Here is an 18,622-nt window from a genome sequence, read left to right on the forward strand (position 1 = left end):
ATAACTATTGCCCTGGAAACCCTGGAAAGACAATGGCTCTAAAATAAGTCACACACAATCTAGGAAAGGTGCCTGGGAGATTTAGCCTTGGCTATTGGAAACTGTTATCTCATGGAACATTGTTTATCCTAGGAATATAGTAGGTAAGACTGAGTTATGTTTTGACTGAAACTTAAAAAAAAACATAATTTCATGTGAATGGGCCTGATATTAGACTATAGAGTTTAGACACAAGATTTCCCTCTAAATTATCATATGCTGCATTCATCCACTAGGGGGAAGCAACCTTGTACATTTGAGTACTTATTTCCACAAAGAAAGATTTTTTGAGGATGCCAATCATTTCACTGACTAGCATGGAAACTTATTTAACTATACGAGTTCAAGTCTCCTCAAGGACAAAATAACTCATAGGATCATAGGATTGTGTAAATTAATGTGTTCAGAACACATCATATTGTGATTGGTCAAGAAAGATGGCCTAAATAAGTTCAACTGCAGTGTGGGGCCCAAAGTAGAATCTAAAAAGCTTTTCTTTTTAGTTGTAGCATGTCTGGAAAAATAACTGTACCCAGAGCTCAGTTTCTCCATATCCAAAATAAGTTTGACTCTTGTTACTTCATAATGTTACTGTGAAGGTAAATTAGGAATAACATTTTTAAAAGTGCTTAGCATGTGCTTGAAGCAAAGTAAGAACACAATGCATATGCGCAATAATTTTGAGCCATTAATTCCAGAAGTTAGGAATTTAGCTCTGTTGAGCTTTAATGTAACCAAACATATTCATCCATTGGAAGAAAAAGAAGAAAGAGATTGTAGTAAGGTTACAATTTAAAGTGTGAGGTTTAGGTCCCACTGTTCTCTGCTGCTTTACTTTTGGCTAAGACACTGCTCTTCCCCTAGGGATTCCTGAGAGACCTCATCATCTTATGTTCTGTGTGGTATAATCAAAACATATTACAGGTAATACTGTCAACCCACACATATCCTTGGCTTTCTTAAAATCCGCATTATCCTTCTAGTCGCCCATCACATCTGGCTCTTTTACTCTTTCTGTCTCCCCTTCTGCAATCATCCCTGAGCTGTGGAAGTAAAGGGTGTGTGGTATATATCTCTGATTACGGCTGAACATTCTGAAGTTTCTTATTATCTTTACATCAACCAATTGTAGGTGTATGTGTTCACCACTTTCTACTAGAAAAAAAGTTTTAGCAACTATTGGCAATTGGTAGATACTGGAAGAAGGAGAATCAGGTTTTAGACAATGCTTCAGTAATGGTTGCACATTCAAGAGTATATATGAAGCACAAAGTAGACTTGATGGGTTTAAACAAAAAAACCAGGATACAAAGCTGTATCCTATAAAGATAAAGTGGTGTGGCTTTAGGAGGAGTTGGCACAGGAGGATGAATATGATCAAAATGCTTTTCACAAAACTCTCAAAGAACTAACAAAAAGTGGTCATTGGACACAGAATTTTTACTTCTCTTTTGTAAGCAGTTTTGTGTTTAAGGAGACTTATTGCCTCTCTCTACTCTGGCCACAATCTAAAATTGTAGTTTCTCAAACCCCAACTTAAATAATACTACACAAAATCTGAACATACTAGCTGGCCTCTGAAAACTTTTCTTCAGTAAAATATCATGAAAATTGTCTTTAGATGAAATAACCAAACTCAGCCAGCTTTAAAAATGTCAGTTCTAGGTTGTTGAAAAATTCATTCATACTTGCTTCTTGGTTAAGCAATTTACCTAAAGACACACCAAGGAAAACACAGGGCAAACAGTCTATGTCAACTCATAACCAGGAAAGAGAGAAAAAACAAAATTACTACAAAAGTCCAAAGCAAAACCTAATTATTATTTGCTAATGATATTCAAGAAGTATGTGTCTGTGTTTAAGTTTTTGACAGAGGTATGCATACAATTCTGTTTCTGAAGATAGAAATTCAATGTGATCAAAAGAGTACAGGGTTTGGTTTTATTCAAATAAGCTTGATGAACAAGTTCCATAGCCTCTTTGAGATTTACTGTGATTGTCCATAATGCATTCATGAAGCAAGTAAGAAAGTTAATATGATGTGGGTTTGGAGACAGGGAATGTGGGAGACACAGAGAGATAGAAAGACAGAGAGAGAAAGAAGAGCGACAGAGAGAGAGAGAGAGAGAGAGAGAGAGAGAGAGAGAGAGAGAGAGTCTTAGTATGGTTGCATTTGCATCTCCACTCAGTGTGCTGCCCTTTAGTCTTTGCTCAGGTTCTTTAAACAGCAAAATTACAAGGATTCCACATACCAGTCAAGAGGCCAAAATGTAATTAAGCAATTTAAGAATTAGATCATGAGAAAGATATTGAAAATTAGCCACATTCTTTCTTTGTTTCAAAGTGAGAAGCTTCCAATTAACCACAGGGATATTTTTCCACACTATGAATATAAAGTGAAACAAAAGTTTCATGTTGTTACAACAAGGAAAATTCTTGCTTGAAAATAAATTCTTAATGACTTCAGGAATTTAATTGTAGATTCAAGGACTTTGAGTTAATAAATTCCAATCTGAATTGGATAATGACATGGTGTCAAAATACTCGGCAAGTGATTCAAGAGTACCAGGAAAGGAGAGTGGAATCAAGCAAGAGTCTTAGATGGGCCTCTGGTTCCATCTCAAGTAAGTTCAGAAGAATTTTTATATTTTGAGTCAATATTACATCATGTTACATCCACAGCTGAGCCTGGTGTCACCCTCCTAGTTATTTACTGTCAACTGCCTATAAAATATTCAAAACAGAATGTTCTAGAACAGTAGAAATGTCTTTGAAAGCTTCTTTACAGATCCAGTCAAAGTCTGAAGGCACTTTCATGAGGATCCAGACTGTAGTCACAGAATAGTCAAGAACAAGCATGTGTTGTGATATGAATGGAAACAAGATATTTTATGAAATGCAAACATTGTCATGACAGTATATTAAAAATTATATATAATCTATTTAAGTAATCAATACAGTTCAAGGAAAATGTACTCATTCTACTCATATTTGAATACTTTCTTTAGAAGCAGCAGAAACATAATGGCAAGTTTTCCTCAATCCCTGCAATTGCACTATTATTATTTTAATGTATGGTATTATTCTATAAAAATAAGAAAAAATATCTCTCATTATTAATAACCAACCCATAGAAAAGGTGTAGAAGATTTAACTCAAGTGATACAGAGTGTTACATGAATGAGGTAAAACAGTGAAAGTTGTTAAAATGGAGAAGAAAGTAAGCAGGAATTAGAGAAAAGTATTTATTTTCTTTAGTAAGAGTACAAATTTTAATCACTAAATATTGAAACACACACATATATATTTGACTACATATGTGCAAAACATATATTATTTAAAGATATATGAAACTGTATAGTAAAATATGAAAGAAACACATTATTGTCAGTAGATGCTATCTAAAATTGATGATTACAATGACAAAAATAATAATGGCCAGCACTGTTTAGCTCTTGCTTTATGGTGAGCACTGCTCTACTCTCCTTCCAGCATTAAATTATTTAGCATTGACAATACCCCAATAATATAGAAATGTATTTCCTTATTATGATTACAAATTATAAGAATATGGATTTAAGAACACACATATATGCACATGTACACACAATTATATATATGAATGATATGAACATAGAAAGGGGACTATGGGGCAAGAGGATGGGGCCTGGCTAGGGGAGACAGGGAAAGAAGAAAGGGTTATGGGGGAAAAAATCAAAGTATCATTTCTTTCCCCTGATATGTGGAGCCTATGTTGTTCAGAGAGAGTAGTAATTGATAAAAGGAAAGACAGTAACCTGCAGGGGGACAGGAAGGAACACTAGGGTAAATGGGCAAGAGTAAAGAACAATTATGAATATGTATAAAATATCACAATAATGATAAAAGAATTAACAATGAAAACAAATGATTTCACAAAGGAATAGAGGCACAATAAGATTAAATAATGATACACAAGGCACAGAGCTAAAGCATAGGAAAACTGTGAGTTTGGATGTATTTCAATTTGGAAGCTACAAACTGAAAAAATTTTTGAAGCACAGTATGTTAAATGTGATGGATCTTTGAAATGGAATGGTAAACACTGAAATGGAAAAAAGTAGTTCTAATATTATTTGAATAGGCAATATCCTGGAAATGATATAATAGTAAAAAGAATATAAGGATGTATGTAATAAAGGATTACTCAACACACAAAAAACAGGCTCATCCACTCTCTACTTCTTTAAGGCTTTCATAAAAAAAATAGGTTACACTGATTTCTGGATAAGGACAAAAGCTGAGGTCAGTGTGTGGGAGAAAAAGAGATGGGGGAGGGAGGGGGAAGGGAGGGAGGGAGGGAGGGAGGGAGGAGGGAGGGAGGGAGGAAGGGAGGGAGGGAGGGAGGACAGGGTCAGGATTCAGCTTCAAGTAGAGAATTAACAGGTTGGACTGCCTAAGGATAGGGAGTCTCATATGGATGGCAGATGAATATATGCAGCAAAGAAGACACTTTTCAGTAATGGGGTGGGAACAGAGGTACAAAAGGGCATTTTGGTCTTCCCCAAACCTGAGAATCATCTCTCTTGTCCTCACAGAAAGTTACAAATGTAAACTAGAATTAATTTGAAGCAGAAAGAGCAACTGAAGAGCTACCTCATACAATTTGGAAATGTTTAAGGAAAATCAGTCAAATTCAACAATTCCTGAAAAGCACTTGTGTAAGTAAGCTCAGAAATACAAACTTAATACCTACTAGAGAGAAACGACTGGTCTTCAGTCCTGGATTCTTTACAACACACTTTTATCTTCTGATGACTAAACAGTTCACACTTAATATGACAAAAAATAATCTCACCACAGTAACTGAATTTATTCTTGTGGGTTTTACTGACCATCCAGAGTGGGAGATTCCTCTCTTCCTAGTGTTTCTGATCTTCTATCTTATAACCATCCTTGGGAACATGGGCATGGTCATTCTTATACAGGTGGATGTCCATCTCTCTGTAACGGATGCCTGCTACACCTCAGTCATCACTCCTCAGATCCTGGCCACACTGGCCACAGGCAAAACAGTCATTGCCTATAGTCACTGCGCAGCTCAGTTCTTCTTTTTCACCTTCTGTGCAAGCACAGAGTGTTTTCTGTTGGCAGTGATGGCCTATGATCGTTATGTTGCTATTAGCAATCCTCTGCTCTACACTGTCTCCATGAGTCCTAGAAAATGCTGGAGTTTGGTAGTGGGAGCCTATATGTGTGGGTTGTCTGGATCCATTCAAAGAACCACATGTACCTTCTCCCTCTCCTTCTGTAAAGACAGTAAGATCAATTTCTTTTTTTGTGACCTTCCACCTCTGCTGAAGCTGGCCTGCAGTGACACAACAAATGCTGAGATTATCATTGTTTTATTTGGGAATTTTGTCATCTTGGTCAATGCCTTAATCATACTCATTTCCTACCTTCTCATCATCAAGACTGTCATGAGAATGAAGTCTTCAGGTGGCAGAGGTAAAACATTCTCCACATGTGTCTCCCACATCACTGCTGTGGCTCTTTTCTTTGGGACCCTCACCTTTATGTATATAAGGAGTGGCTCAGGCAAATCCCTAGAGGAAGACAAAGTTGTGTCTGTCTTCTACACTGTGGTCATCCCCATGCTAAACCCTCTGATCTATAGCTTGAGAAATAAAGATGTTAAATTTGCATTCAGAAAGGTCACTAATAGACTGCAGGTGTCCCAGAGTATATAGAGCTGAGTAACATGATCTCTCCTCATTGTCAATTTTGTATGCATATTATTAATATCCTGATAGATAACCAGCAATATATGCATTATGAGTCTATGAACAGAGAGAATGCTGGTAAGTTGTTCCAGGCAAGAAGAAAAGTTGTCATGAATTTTCTATCCAGGAATGGAAGTATCTTTCTTTTTTGTCATTATGTCCTGCTGCTCTCTGATGCCATTACTTAGAGAAGGTCTAAGGGATTATGTGATTTTTTTTTTTACTCTAAATTCTGGTATACTTTCCATATTGTCTTCACTGCTGTCCATATTATTGTACTTATTGTGTGAAACATTACATTTCAGGCCTCCTGTGAATTGAGTTATTTGGCTGTTTTGTTTTTTTATATGTAAAATATATAATACAGGCTTCTTCCTTCCATTGCAGTGTCTTTCTTTATGATGGGCTAGAATAAAAGAGCTTTCAAATTGTCCTGATAACTCACTGCCTTTCTTCTTTCTTTATTGATATGTTGACGACTTCAGAATCAATTTAGCCACCTCACCTATGGGAAGGTACCTCCAAGGGTAAATTCTGGCTCCAGAAGGACAGTGCAATGTCACTCCTCCTCACCCTATCGCCTACTTCATTGGAAGCTGCCTTCCAAGTATCCTGCTTTTAGGGTTAGCAATGTGAGAGAGCACAGAAGCAGGCAATTAAGCGACTCATTCCCTTCTTTACAGTAGACTTGATGACCTATGAGCACAATAGCTCCTGCATCAGGCCTCAAAAATCAGAGGAGATCTCAGAAATTGCATTTGAAATAAATTTCTGTCACATGAACTTTTCTATTTGCATTTCTTTTTAACTTCAAAGGCAGATGAGAAGATGTTGGCACATATGACATTTCCTTTTAGTAATAAAGAAAACATTTTCCCCAGATGCACAGCACTCAGAATATACAGCAGCAGACAAGGCATGGGGTGGTTTGAATGTAAATCTTATTTGCCTCTAATCACTTATAAGAATTTGGGTAAATATTTGGATGCAAAGTAAATGCAGCAATCCATAATTGAAATATAGTATAATTATTGAGTAAGATGATAAGTAAAAAATTTCCTAGATAGCTCATGCCAGTATAGATTGATCCTTTCTTTACATTCTCATACCTGTGATATCAACCCTATACTGTTGCTGCTTTTTAAAAATTCAATAACAATATGAACTAAGGGTTGTAAAAGGCAGTGGACAGAGGAAGATGTATTAATCAAACAAATTTTCATGTTTGTTTGTGGAAATATATTTATTACACCTCACATAATCAAAGGTAACTGTAGAATACCTTCTTTAAATTTTCTTTTGCTTTCTTTTTTACTTTGGGTGTTTTGTGTGCCTGTCGGTGCACCATATGTATGCAGTATCCTCAGGAGGCCAGAAAAGGGCAACAAATCACCTGGGACTGGAATTACAGTTGGCTGTGAACTGCCTTGAGGTGCTGGAAACTGAACCCGAGTCTTTTGGATGACCTCCCATCTCCTTACTGTCAATCCTTCTCTCCATCTTCAAGGACATCTTTCTTACTGAGCATATTGCTTTGTGCCAGTGAACTCTTAAATCTCAGTGCCATTTTTTGAGGCACTTACTCTTTTCCCTCCATGTGGAAATGACCGTTAAATTAGAATAGATGACTAAAGAGAGCTTTCTGTTGATTGAGTTTGTGTTCAGCATCTGTCCCATGTTGTGCTAATAAAGCTTTTCAATATCTTTTGTGAATGCAGAAACATGAAAGAGATTTAGACTAGGAAAAAATATTGACCCACACACAGTATTTACAAATAACTACTAGAATTATGGAGAGATGCTTAATTTCAGTAATAATCAGTAGTTTCATGTTTAAAACCTGAATATGCTTCCTGGTTTTCTAAAATTTTAAAAGCAACATGGCTTCATATTAGAAAGGATGTGTACATTGGTGGGTATAGACTGATTTAATAACTATACAAATAGTTTGACATTTTCATATGAAAACCAAAATAACAGCACAACTAACCCAGTGACCTGCCTATGTACTATAAAACAACTCTTGCTCACAGTCATTAAGATACAAGTAATATCTTCCTAGAATCTTGCTGTAGGAACTCAACACTCAGAACATTTTCCTTCCATGTTCATTCTTCTGGTACTGAGTGTGCATGCTTTGGATGGAACCACATGCCATTTGAGGATATAAAGAGACATTGAGTATGTAAGCAATGGATGGATGGCACTAAAGAAGAAAAAGATAGCTATTTGAACAATAGCATCTTCTCTCTCAATGTAGGCACTAAGACCTATACCTTTTTTGTACAATTACTTCATTTTACCCTGTAGATTTTGGTATGCTGTATTTTCACTCAATTCTAGAATTTTTAAACTTTCATTTTTATTTCCTCAACAACCTGTTCATCATTTAATAGTATATTGTTTAATCTCCACAAGCTTCTAAGTTTCTGTATATCTTATGGCCTCATACTCCTGATTTATAGCTTTGTTTCACCATTGTTATTATATAGAATACAATCATTTGTTTCAGTATTTTCCTCTATTTGTCAATTTGTCTTTGGGTCTTAATTCATAAACCACTTAGAGAAAGATCCATGAGCTGCTAAGGATCTGAATTTTATAGTGTTTTAATGGTATGATCTATAAGTGTGAATGAAAACCCTTTGGCATACAGTGTCATTTAGTTAAGATATTTCCATGTAGTGTGTGTGTGTGTGTGTGTGTGTGTGTGTGTGTGTGTGTGTGTGTGTGTGTTGTTGTTGTGTCAATTAATTTGAGTACTGAGATCAATCACTATTATTGTGCTGTGGTTAATTTGTGACTGTTCATCAAGTAGTATTTGTTTTATGAAACTGAATACACTTATGTTTAGTACTCATAGGCTTAAAATTAAAATGTCTCCTTGATGGGTTGTTCTCTTAATCACTATGAATTGATCTCCTTTGTCTTCTGAATTTTTGTTTGGAGTCCATTTTGTCAGCTACTAAAATCAAAACTATTACTTGTTTTCTCAGCCCATTTTGGAGGAATATCTTTTCCATCTTTTAACCATAAAGACACAACTGTCGTCTGTGCTTAGTTACAGTTTCTTTGAGATAATAGATGTTGCTGGTTTTGGTCCAATCTGGTAGGTTTTATCTTCTGATTGGAGATTTAAGAAAAGTAATGTTCAGCGTTGTTGTGGGAAGATAAGTACCAATTCGTGTCATTTTGTTGATTGTGTAGAGTCAGTTGCTTTCTTATTCCTCTGTTATGTCGCTATTATTCCAGTGTGGTTTATTTTTTCCTGTGGCATCATGGACTTTTTTCATTCGTTTTCTCTTCAAATCAAAGGTTTCCTTCAAGAATCTTAAATATCTTGGCTAGTGATCATGAACTTCTTTAGCTTATTCTTGTCATGGAAAGTTTGTTTTTCTCTTTTAATGATGACATAGCTTTGGTGAGTATAAAGTTTGGATTGACAGGTAGTTGTCTTTCAGAACTTGAACTGTATCATTCCAAGCTTTAGCCATTTAAGTTTCTATTGAGAAATTCATAAGGTTGCCTTTATATGTAACTTGGTGTTTTTCTCTTGCCACTTAAAATATATTTCCTTCTTTTTCTGTTTATTTGATAGTTTAATTATGACATGATAAAAGATCTCAATTGTTTTTTGGTCTTGTCTGCTTGCTATTCTAAATGCCTGTTTTATCTAGATTACATATCTTTCCTTATTTTTTGGAAATTTTCTTGGTTGTCCTAAAATATTTTCTATACCTTAGAATTAAATCCTTCTTTTTTAGGCACATCATGATTATGAGGGAAATTTTCATAGTTTCCCACATATCTTGTAAGTCTCCCTTTTTGCTTTGTCTTAAATTAGTTAATGCATTTTGGGTTTGGAGAACATGTGCTGGAAATACTTGTGAAGATTACAGGATAACTTTCCAGGAGGTGGGTTGTATCCTTACACCATGTGGGTTGTGAGGATTGAACACAGGTATTTAAGACTCTGCAACAAGCTCCATAACCCATTGGGTCATCTTACTCACCCAACTTTTGTATTAACATTGTTTTTGTCCTCATTGAATTGCTTCCATTCCTGTACTTTATCTTCAGCTCATATATTCTATCCTCTTCTTTACACATTCTATTGGTGAGATTTTCCACATACTCTTTTCTTTGACTTAATACAATGGAAATTTCAAATACTTCATTTAAGTATTTAGTTCTTCGTTTATGTATTGTGACTGTGTTATTTCATTTAGCTGTTTTGTGTGATCTTGGGATTTGTCAATTTTCTTTTTGTTATATATGTGCCTACATTGGATTATTTATAAGATACACATCAGATATTCTGATATTTAGTAACTTCCTTTCTTTGCAGCGTATCTTTTTGTCACCTGGCATCCACAATCTCAAAACCCTGGGTAGGCCAAATGCTTGCTAAATATCAAAATGCTTATCCAAACCTTGATACTTAGAACGTATATAACATCAGTGACACTCCTTATACTAGAATATTTTCAATCTTAGGATACCAAGTAAGAGAAAGCAAACAGGCTAGGATGGGTCTAACTGAAGAAGACATCTGTTTATTGGACTGTAAGAATCTACCATGAAGTTGAAGAAACAAGACTACCCCTAATGAATAATTATGAACTACGTAATACAAATGCAATTATGCAAATTATATGTTTCTAGCAATAAAGACTGTGGGTTTCAGAGGCAGGAAATATATGAGAAACAGAGAAAAAAAAAGGTAGCTGGAGAACTCTGTAAATGGATCCATTGAAGGGGTGGGAAAGCATACTGCTCAGTGCAGAAGCAGCTGAATATCCTACCCTAGACTTGTTTGTCAAGTCAAAAATCATCCTTCTGTATGAAAATCAGCAAGTCAATACTATTGGGTTTCAGATTTGAGTCATAACTACACAGTGGGTATAAAAATATGTATAGCCTAAAGAGAATTTTAGGTGAAGACCTTTGGTCTGACTTTCAGGCAACTGACTAACTCAGCAAAACATGCCTATTTCCTGTAGAAGCTGCTGTTGATCTCCAGAACCTAGAAGTCTTAGGAGTTGCCATGGAATCTCAAATGTTAGATTTTATCCACTAACAGATGTGGAGAAGATGCAAAAATAAGCCTCTTCCTGAGAGAAACAATGGGGGAGCTTTTCCCAGGAGTCTTAGCACTTGTCTCTGGGCTGATTTATAATTCAGGGGAATATTTTCCATTGTGTACCTTCTACATGCCATCCCCAAATGCATTTTAAATACTCACTCAGTTGCTATGCAAAAAATTCTCAAATGGTCCTATTACATTGAATCATGTGTGTAATCTCAGTTGCTTTTTAAAAATACTTAATGCCTTTAGTAATTTGAATCCTAGTTCTCCAAGCTGAGCAGGGTGATTATATCATCTCAGAAACCAGGAAAGATACTGGGCATTTCAAAACAAACCAGCAAAGGCAAAATTAGGGAGACAATAAAGCAATTGCTACTGGACCTTCTCTTTTTAATTTCTTTTAAGTTATGTGTGTTAATGTTTTTGCTTTATGCAATTTGTGCACCACATATGTGCCTGATACCAGCAGGAGCCAGAATATGGCATCGGATACCCTGGAACTGGAATTGTAGATGATTGTGAGATGTTATGTGGCTTCTAAGGAGAGAATCCAAATCAGTGATAAAAGATGAAAGAACAGCCAGTGCTATTAATTGATCAGGTATCTCTCCAGACCCAGATCTTCTAGTCTTAGGGTACCATATCCATCCTTAGAGTTCAGTTTCCATCTAAATTCACAGGTATGTACAAATTATTTTGTTTTTGTAACTAAAGGTTTTCATTTCTTTGTCATTGGGTTCACTAGGTACCTTTTAGAACATACAGTTTCTTGAGAGAGGCTTTTTACCAGATTATAGAGCTTAGTTTTGAGATTTTTCTGAGAATGTGAATTCTTTCCTTCTGGTCCATATGCTGAAACCACTTACATTAGAGTTACATCTTTGGAATAAGATAAACCTACATTAGATTCCAAATTACTGCTTTGACCCCATCTTTTAAAGCTTAGTCTCCTCAAGGACAGCAATAACAACTCTTCCCTAGAATCACCAGTTGTGTAAAATAATGTGTGAAGAACATGTTACATTGTGATTGTTCTAGAGCAGGTACTCAATGAACAAAGCGCCAGAGTTCAGAAAAGTAGCAAGTCATGAATTAGTTCAATTGTACTCAAGTTATCAAGGTGGGATCCTTTGTTTTCAGTAGTGACATTTCAGACAAATCATTTAATACCTCTGGTCTTCATTTTCCTTATATGTATAATAAAAGTAAAATTCTGAAAATTTCAATATGGGATCATGAAGTTTAAAGGAAATAATAACTTTATCATGCTTGGCATTAGTCAGTCTCCGAACGTAGCAGTGTTTTGAGAGACTAATTCTAGTAAGATAAGAAAAGGTACTATTTTTGAGCTCCTTTGTTGATAACCCTCCAACCACCTAGGTACTCAACCCTTGCAAGAACTAGAAGGAAGAGGGGGAGACTATGTTGAAAGTTGAAGTAAGTATAATTTTTAGGATTAATCTCTTTTTAAAATTTCTTTATATAACATATCCTTGTCTTCCCCTCTAAGATCTAATATTCTTTATTGTGCATTATAAATTATGATATTGACTCATAAAAATCCCCAAGGTTGTTTTCAAAATGTTCACTAATAGTAAAATGGGTTCAGTAAGGCTGTTGGCTTCCTTTATTCTAGGATCAAACCAACTGGATGGTGTCTCAAACCCTTTAAATAGCATTTTATAAAAGTGGATATATCAGTCTCACCATGGAAGTTTACTTTGTAAGATAACTTAGAAATTTATGTAAACAAAACCACATTTGATCCTTAGGAAAAATTAAGGTTCTTTGTCACTAAATCACTTTTAAAATTACATACCTAAAATGCACATAAATGTATATGTAACACACAAAGGAATTTGTCAAAATATGGAGTGTAGAGGCATCTGTATAGGTTTATTGATATTATTATTTATGAAAAGGGTAAAGACACATTACATTAAATGGGCCATTTTTTAGTAATATGGCTTTTATAATGAAAGTCTCATGTCTCTACACCAAAAAATTCCTGGTTAAGCTTCTTAAAAATAAATTCTTAATATATTTTGTGTGCTCATACATTTTGTTACAGAATTAGCAGCTTTCAGTCAGCAAGTTTCAACCTGGATTTCATGGTGGGGAATGTGGTTTTAAGATAATGGGCAAATGGTTCTGGGGAAGGAATGTAGGGTAATGGAAGAAGGGATCTTTAAAATGGACAGTAATTCTTCTGTATGTGAAGCTAATGGGGAGTTTTCATATCTGATTTCAGTTTCCCTTCCATAAATAGTGTGCCAATAGTGTCTGTCTAGGGATCTTATTGTCAGTAACCTATTTAAGTATCAATGCCTTTGAAGTAAGGAGAGAGGTATCTGTGTTCCGGTGAAGAATCTTTAAAGACCATCTGGATGTTAGGAACTTTCATGAAGAGACAGAATGCATATGGAAAATGGTCATTATCATGCCTGGAGATGAAGTGACTCAGATCTGGAACATATGAAGATAAGAAATTGTAGGAAATGCAAAGTTTGTCTTGAAAAACTAATAAAGCATAGGAAAAGAACATTAATTTCACTTGATAGTTGAAATCTTTTCCCAGAATCAACAGAATTCTCTATTGCATGATACATATAATTGTAATAGAAAAACATCATTTACCATTTCCATAACCAATAAGAAGCAAACCACAGAACTTGTGAGAAGATCAAGTTCTTGTATAGGACAGGGATGAAAGACAAGATTTCTTTGACGAGAAGAAATACAGGGATCAGTTCACTTAGTGAGAATACAAAAATTATTGTGCCAAAGTTGCCTATGTATATGTATCTGTCCTCTAGCAAGCTGTAATCTGTAAATACACTATTAATTAGATACAGAGGTAAATATAGAGAATTTCTATGAGTTAAATGTATTGTATCTCAGAAAAGGAACCAATAAGACATATATAAAATTTATAATAATATTAACAATAATAATAATAAATGACTATATTTAGGTCTTTCTGAACTGGACATTATACCTCTTACACAAATTAAATTACTTAATCCTAGCAGGATAGTGGTGGTGTGTGCTTTTAATCACAGCACTTGGGAGGCAGAGAAAGGTAGATCTCTGTGATTTTGAGACAAGCCTGGTCTACACAGCTACTTCTAGGACAGCCAAGGCTACACAAAGAAACCCTGTCTCAAAAAAATAAACAAAGAAACCACTTAACATTCACAATAACCCTATAATACAGGCATGGTTTTCCCATATTATAGGTAAGAAATTGAGGCAAAGGGGGCAAGTTACTTTATCAAAGCCATATAATGAAGAGAATAATGAAAATACAATATGTTGAATTTGGTAGCCTCTGAGCTAGATGCAAAAAGACTAAAGTTCAGAGAAAAATATGTTGACCATGTAAGAAATATTTATTTATTTATCTACTGTTACTCTCTCTCTCTCTCTCTCTTCTCTCTCTCTCTCTCTCTCTCTTCTCTGTGTGTGTGTGTGTGTGTGTGTGTGTGTGTGTGTGTTCTGGAACACAGTCTATCTGTGGAGATTAAGGGACAACTCTCTGTAGTGCCTGTAGTCGATTCTCTCCAGGCATCTGTGGGATATGAGGGACTAATTCACATTATCAGGCCTGTTTGCAAGTGCCTCTGTCATGTCTTGCTTGTTCCCGATACGGCGTTTTTCTCAGCCTACTTAAATAAACACATAATTAGAAAAATATATAAATATGTGCTACAGGGACAACATGAACAGAAAATATATCATCTTCAAACATCTATAAGAACTACATGAAAAGAAGGCATTAGATGGATTTGAGTGTCAGAAAAGGCTAAGCTGAGATCACTGTGTGGAATGTATGGACAGACAGACTCTGTCTTTATTTAAGCATATGGCATATGTGTGATACACGAGATAAGGTTGGAATAGATGTTGTTTTGGCTCCTTTCAAACCTAAGGGTCACTTGTGCCTTCTCTTCACAGAAATTTCTAAATATAAGCCCAAATTAATCTGAATCAGAAACAACAGCATAAGTCTGAGCTCTGTCAAATTTAGGAAATGCTCCAGAACAATAAGCATGGATCAAGATTTCTGAAACAAGCATTATGTTAAGCTCATAGTTGCAAACTCAACTTCTACCAGAGTGAAAAGGAGTTGGTGTATTTTGTCACTGTTACTCTTTTACTTCATCCTCATTCACAGATTAATAGTTCACATTGATTAAATGGCCAAGAATAACCTCACCACAGTAACCAGGTTTGTTCTCATGGGCTTTAATGACCTTCCCAAGTGGCAGGTTCCCCTTTTTCTGTTGTTTCTCAGTTTCTATATGGTCACCATTTTGGGAAACTTGGGTATGATTATTCTCATACAGGCAGATGTCCAACTCCATACCCCAATGTATTTCTTCCTGAGCCATCTTTCTGTGTTAGATGCCTGCTATACCTCAGTCATCACCCCTCAGATCCTGGCCACACTGGCCAAAGACAAAATGATCATCTCCTATGGTCAATGTGCTGCCCAGTTCTTCTTCTTCACCATCTGTGCAGCTACAGAATGCTTCCTGCTATCTGTGATGGCCTATGACCGTTATGTTGCTATTAGTAACCCACTGCTCTACACTGTGGCCATGAGCCCTAGAAGATGCTGGAGTTTGGTGGCTGGAGCCTATGGTGGTGGGTTGTTTGGGGCCATCTTAAGAACCACATGTACCTTTTCTCTTTTTTTCTGTGAAAATAATCACATCAATTTCTTCTTTTGTGACCTTCCACCTCTGCTGAAGCTGGCCTGCAGTGACACAACAAATGCTGAGATTATCATTGTCTTTTTGGGAATTTTGTCATTTTGGCCAATGCTTTGGTAATACTCATTTCCTACCTGCTCATAATCAAGGCTGTCATGAGCATGAAGTCTCTGGGTGGCAGAGTCAAGACTTTCTCTACATGTATCTCCCACCTCACTGCTGTATCTATTTTCTTTGGTACCCTCATCTTCATGTACATACGGAGCAGCTCAGGAAAATCCCTGGAAGAAGACAAGGTAGTATCTGTTTTCTATACTGTGGTCATCCCCATGTTGAACCCTCTTATTTATAGCCTGAGGAACAAAGATGTTAAGGCAGCCTTCAGAAAGGTCACTGGTAGATTCCAGGTTTCTCAAACCTTGCAAAATTGAGTGAAAGGACCACTTTCATTTTTGTTCCCAATATTGATATTTCCTAGGGGTATAGTATACCTTGGACAGAGAAAGCAAGCTAGTGTTGAAGAGTGTAAAATACAAAGTGGTGAAATTCATACTTGAAATTCTGTTGTACTTCAATGTTATCTCTGTTTGTAACTGCCAGCTAGCTACTTGACACTTGTAACTACTATTATCCTGCTCTATCATTCTGGACTTCCTTTCTTTCTCAGTTTACATCTACATTACAAATTGTTAAAAGGTCAAATTATGTGGTTATTTTAAATTGTGAAAAATAGTTTTTCACTTCCCTTGAGATAGATAAATGCTTGTTCACTATAGTTAGGCAGTATGATGATATAGCACCAACTCCCTGCCTCATTAAATTGTCTATTTACTCTGGCCTGATTGACAAATTTTTTAAACAATATTGATATTCACTAATTTACTATATTTCTTCTTTTTGTCATGTTCTGCTAAGAGTTTCCAGATAAAATAAGCCACCTTTCATATTCTGAGGCCTCTACAAGGGCTAAGTATAGTGTAGTTGCTAAAAGACACAACACAGTTCCTGCTCACACTTTTGTCCATGTTATAAGACAGTCTCACTAAACATCCTGTGTTATTCACAGCACAATGTGCATGTACACACACACATACACACCCACCCACCCACCCCCCCACACATATATAGTTTAAGCATAACTTATTTTCTGGGGCAAATATTTGCTTAAGAAGAAGAGTAACTGGGGATCCTATACAAAATTGAAAAACCTCTCAGAGTATAATATTCATTTCCTTCACTTCTAAGTACAAAGCCTATATCAGGTAGTAACTGATTTGGACATAAATTTTCATTATTGTAAATTGTCTCATCTGAGTTTCAAGAAAATGAGGAATACATTGTTACAAATAAAATCTTCATTTTGAAATTAAGGAAATATTTCATTGTTCTTCAGAGTTCTCGGCTTTGTAATTTAAGAAATGTGGCACATGAGAGAAAGACTCCATACAACTGGTTTCAAGCACAGAGGTTTTTTTTTTTTTAATTAGGGAAAGGGATTATAAAGGGGGGAAAGGGAAGGATGGAGACCAGCCTCCAGACACAGGAGCAGCAGGAGAGAGGAGAGGGGAAAGAGGGGGAGAGAGAGGAGAGAAAAAGAGAGAGAAAGGACAGAAGGATAGAGAGAAGAACAGACAGAGTGAGGGAGAGAAAGAGAGAGAAATATGGGAGGTTGACAGAGACCTTTTAAAAGGGAACCTAGTGTACAGGTGGAGCTCTTAGTAGCTGCTGTTGAGGGTATATCCTGTCACAACACCAAGGACAGGCCAGTACAGTTGCCTGGAATAAATCCTATTTTCCTTCTGGTGAAGTTTTATGCAAATTAATTTCTTAGTCTAAAATGAGGTATAACTCATATATATATATATATATATATATATATATATATATATGAATATGAGATCTTCCAACAAAAAATCAGCCATCAGTATCAACCATTCTTTTTCTTTTCTATTGACTTAGTTTTTTTTATATCAATCTATGATCTTTGCCACAATTCTGTAACAGTTGAGTAGATTGAAAATGTTTATAAACCAAGATGGTAAAAGAAAATGAACTAAATAAAAAGAACTAGTCTATGATTATCAATATAAAAATAAACATGTATAAAAACTGACAACCTACAAGATATGCTTTCATTGAATGTATTATTCTAAAAGTAATATTGCTTTTTAATTAATACATTATCATGTATATAATGAATTCCATTTTTGTTGTTTTTTTATTATTTATTATTATTTAATTTAACTTTTACAAAATTCTAATTTCACATGTCAATCCCTTCTCTATAGTGGGAAATTACCAATATGGAGCCAAGTAGAAATATAAGGGTATTTAATAGGGAAAAGCCTTACTTATAGAGTGACCTAGCCAGTCGGTGTGGCAGCGGTTTGTATGCAAGCCAAAAGGGGTTGAAAACTGAAAGTGAAACCCAGCCAACTCAAATTCTTACTCTACATAACCCTGACCACGCCCTCGTAGGCATTGTCAGGCAGACCTGTAGCCAGCCCCTAAGCAGGCATGGCTACAGGTTCCCCTACAATTCCCCTTTTAGTCTAAAAGAGGATTAAAACTGAACAGTGTGAAGTATCCAAAATTAACAATCATAAAGGTGAAATATAGAAGACACAACAATCTGCTTATGTCACATCCTAACTATCTATTTTAACTAAACCCTAAAGTCATCTGAAAGAGGTGTCCAAGCCTGAACACCTCCTTCCAATCCAACCATAAACAATAGGAAGCTATCCCTAACTAGGTATATATACTATCCTAAGTGACAACAATGGGGGAAGGGGGTGTAGCATCCTCCAAGTTACTTCCTGCTGAAATGGGATGATGATAGCCTTGTGGGGTCCTGTAGGAAGAAAATGTTAGTATAGTGAAAGCCTTGAATGGATAGAATCCAGTCCATGTTAGATGGGATTCGCTTGATTGAAGATCTCAATTGAAATCCTCAACTTGATTGAAGTCAGTACCCGAACCTCTGGCCAGAGTGTCAGTTGAAATGGAGCAAG

At 35.8% G+C, this 18,622-nt stretch overlaps 2 protein-coding genes across 2 annotated transcripts; both read left to right on the top strand.

Moving 5' to 3' along the window:
- Window positions 1–4,856: 4,856 nt before the first annotated feature.
- LOC113834772 (olfactory receptor 9I1-like) lies at window positions 4,857–5,768 on the top strand. Its single transcript, XM_027406778.1, has one exon. It carries the CDS (start codon window positions 4,857–4,859, stop codon window positions 5,766–5,768), a length of 912 nt encoding a protein of 303 aa, XP_027262579.1.
- A 9,321-nt stretch (window positions 5,769–15,089) lies between these two features.
- On the top strand, window positions 15,090–16,039 carry LOC113830634 (olfactory receptor 9I1-like). The gene is given in 2 exon segments (XM_027406779.1): window positions 15,090–15,687; window positions 15,690–16,039. Coding segments are annotated over 2 exon segments (948 nt in total).
- The last annotated feature ends 2,583 nt before the right edge of the window (window positions 16,040–18,622 follow it).

This window comes from Cricetulus griseus, chromosome 3 (genome assembly GCF_003668045.3).
Source record: "Cricetulus griseus strain 17A/GY chromosome 3, alternate assembly CriGri-PICRH-1.0, whole genome shotgun sequence".
Lineage (NCBI taxonomy): Eukaryota > Metazoa > Chordata > Mammalia > Rodentia > Cricetidae > Cricetulus > Cricetulus griseus.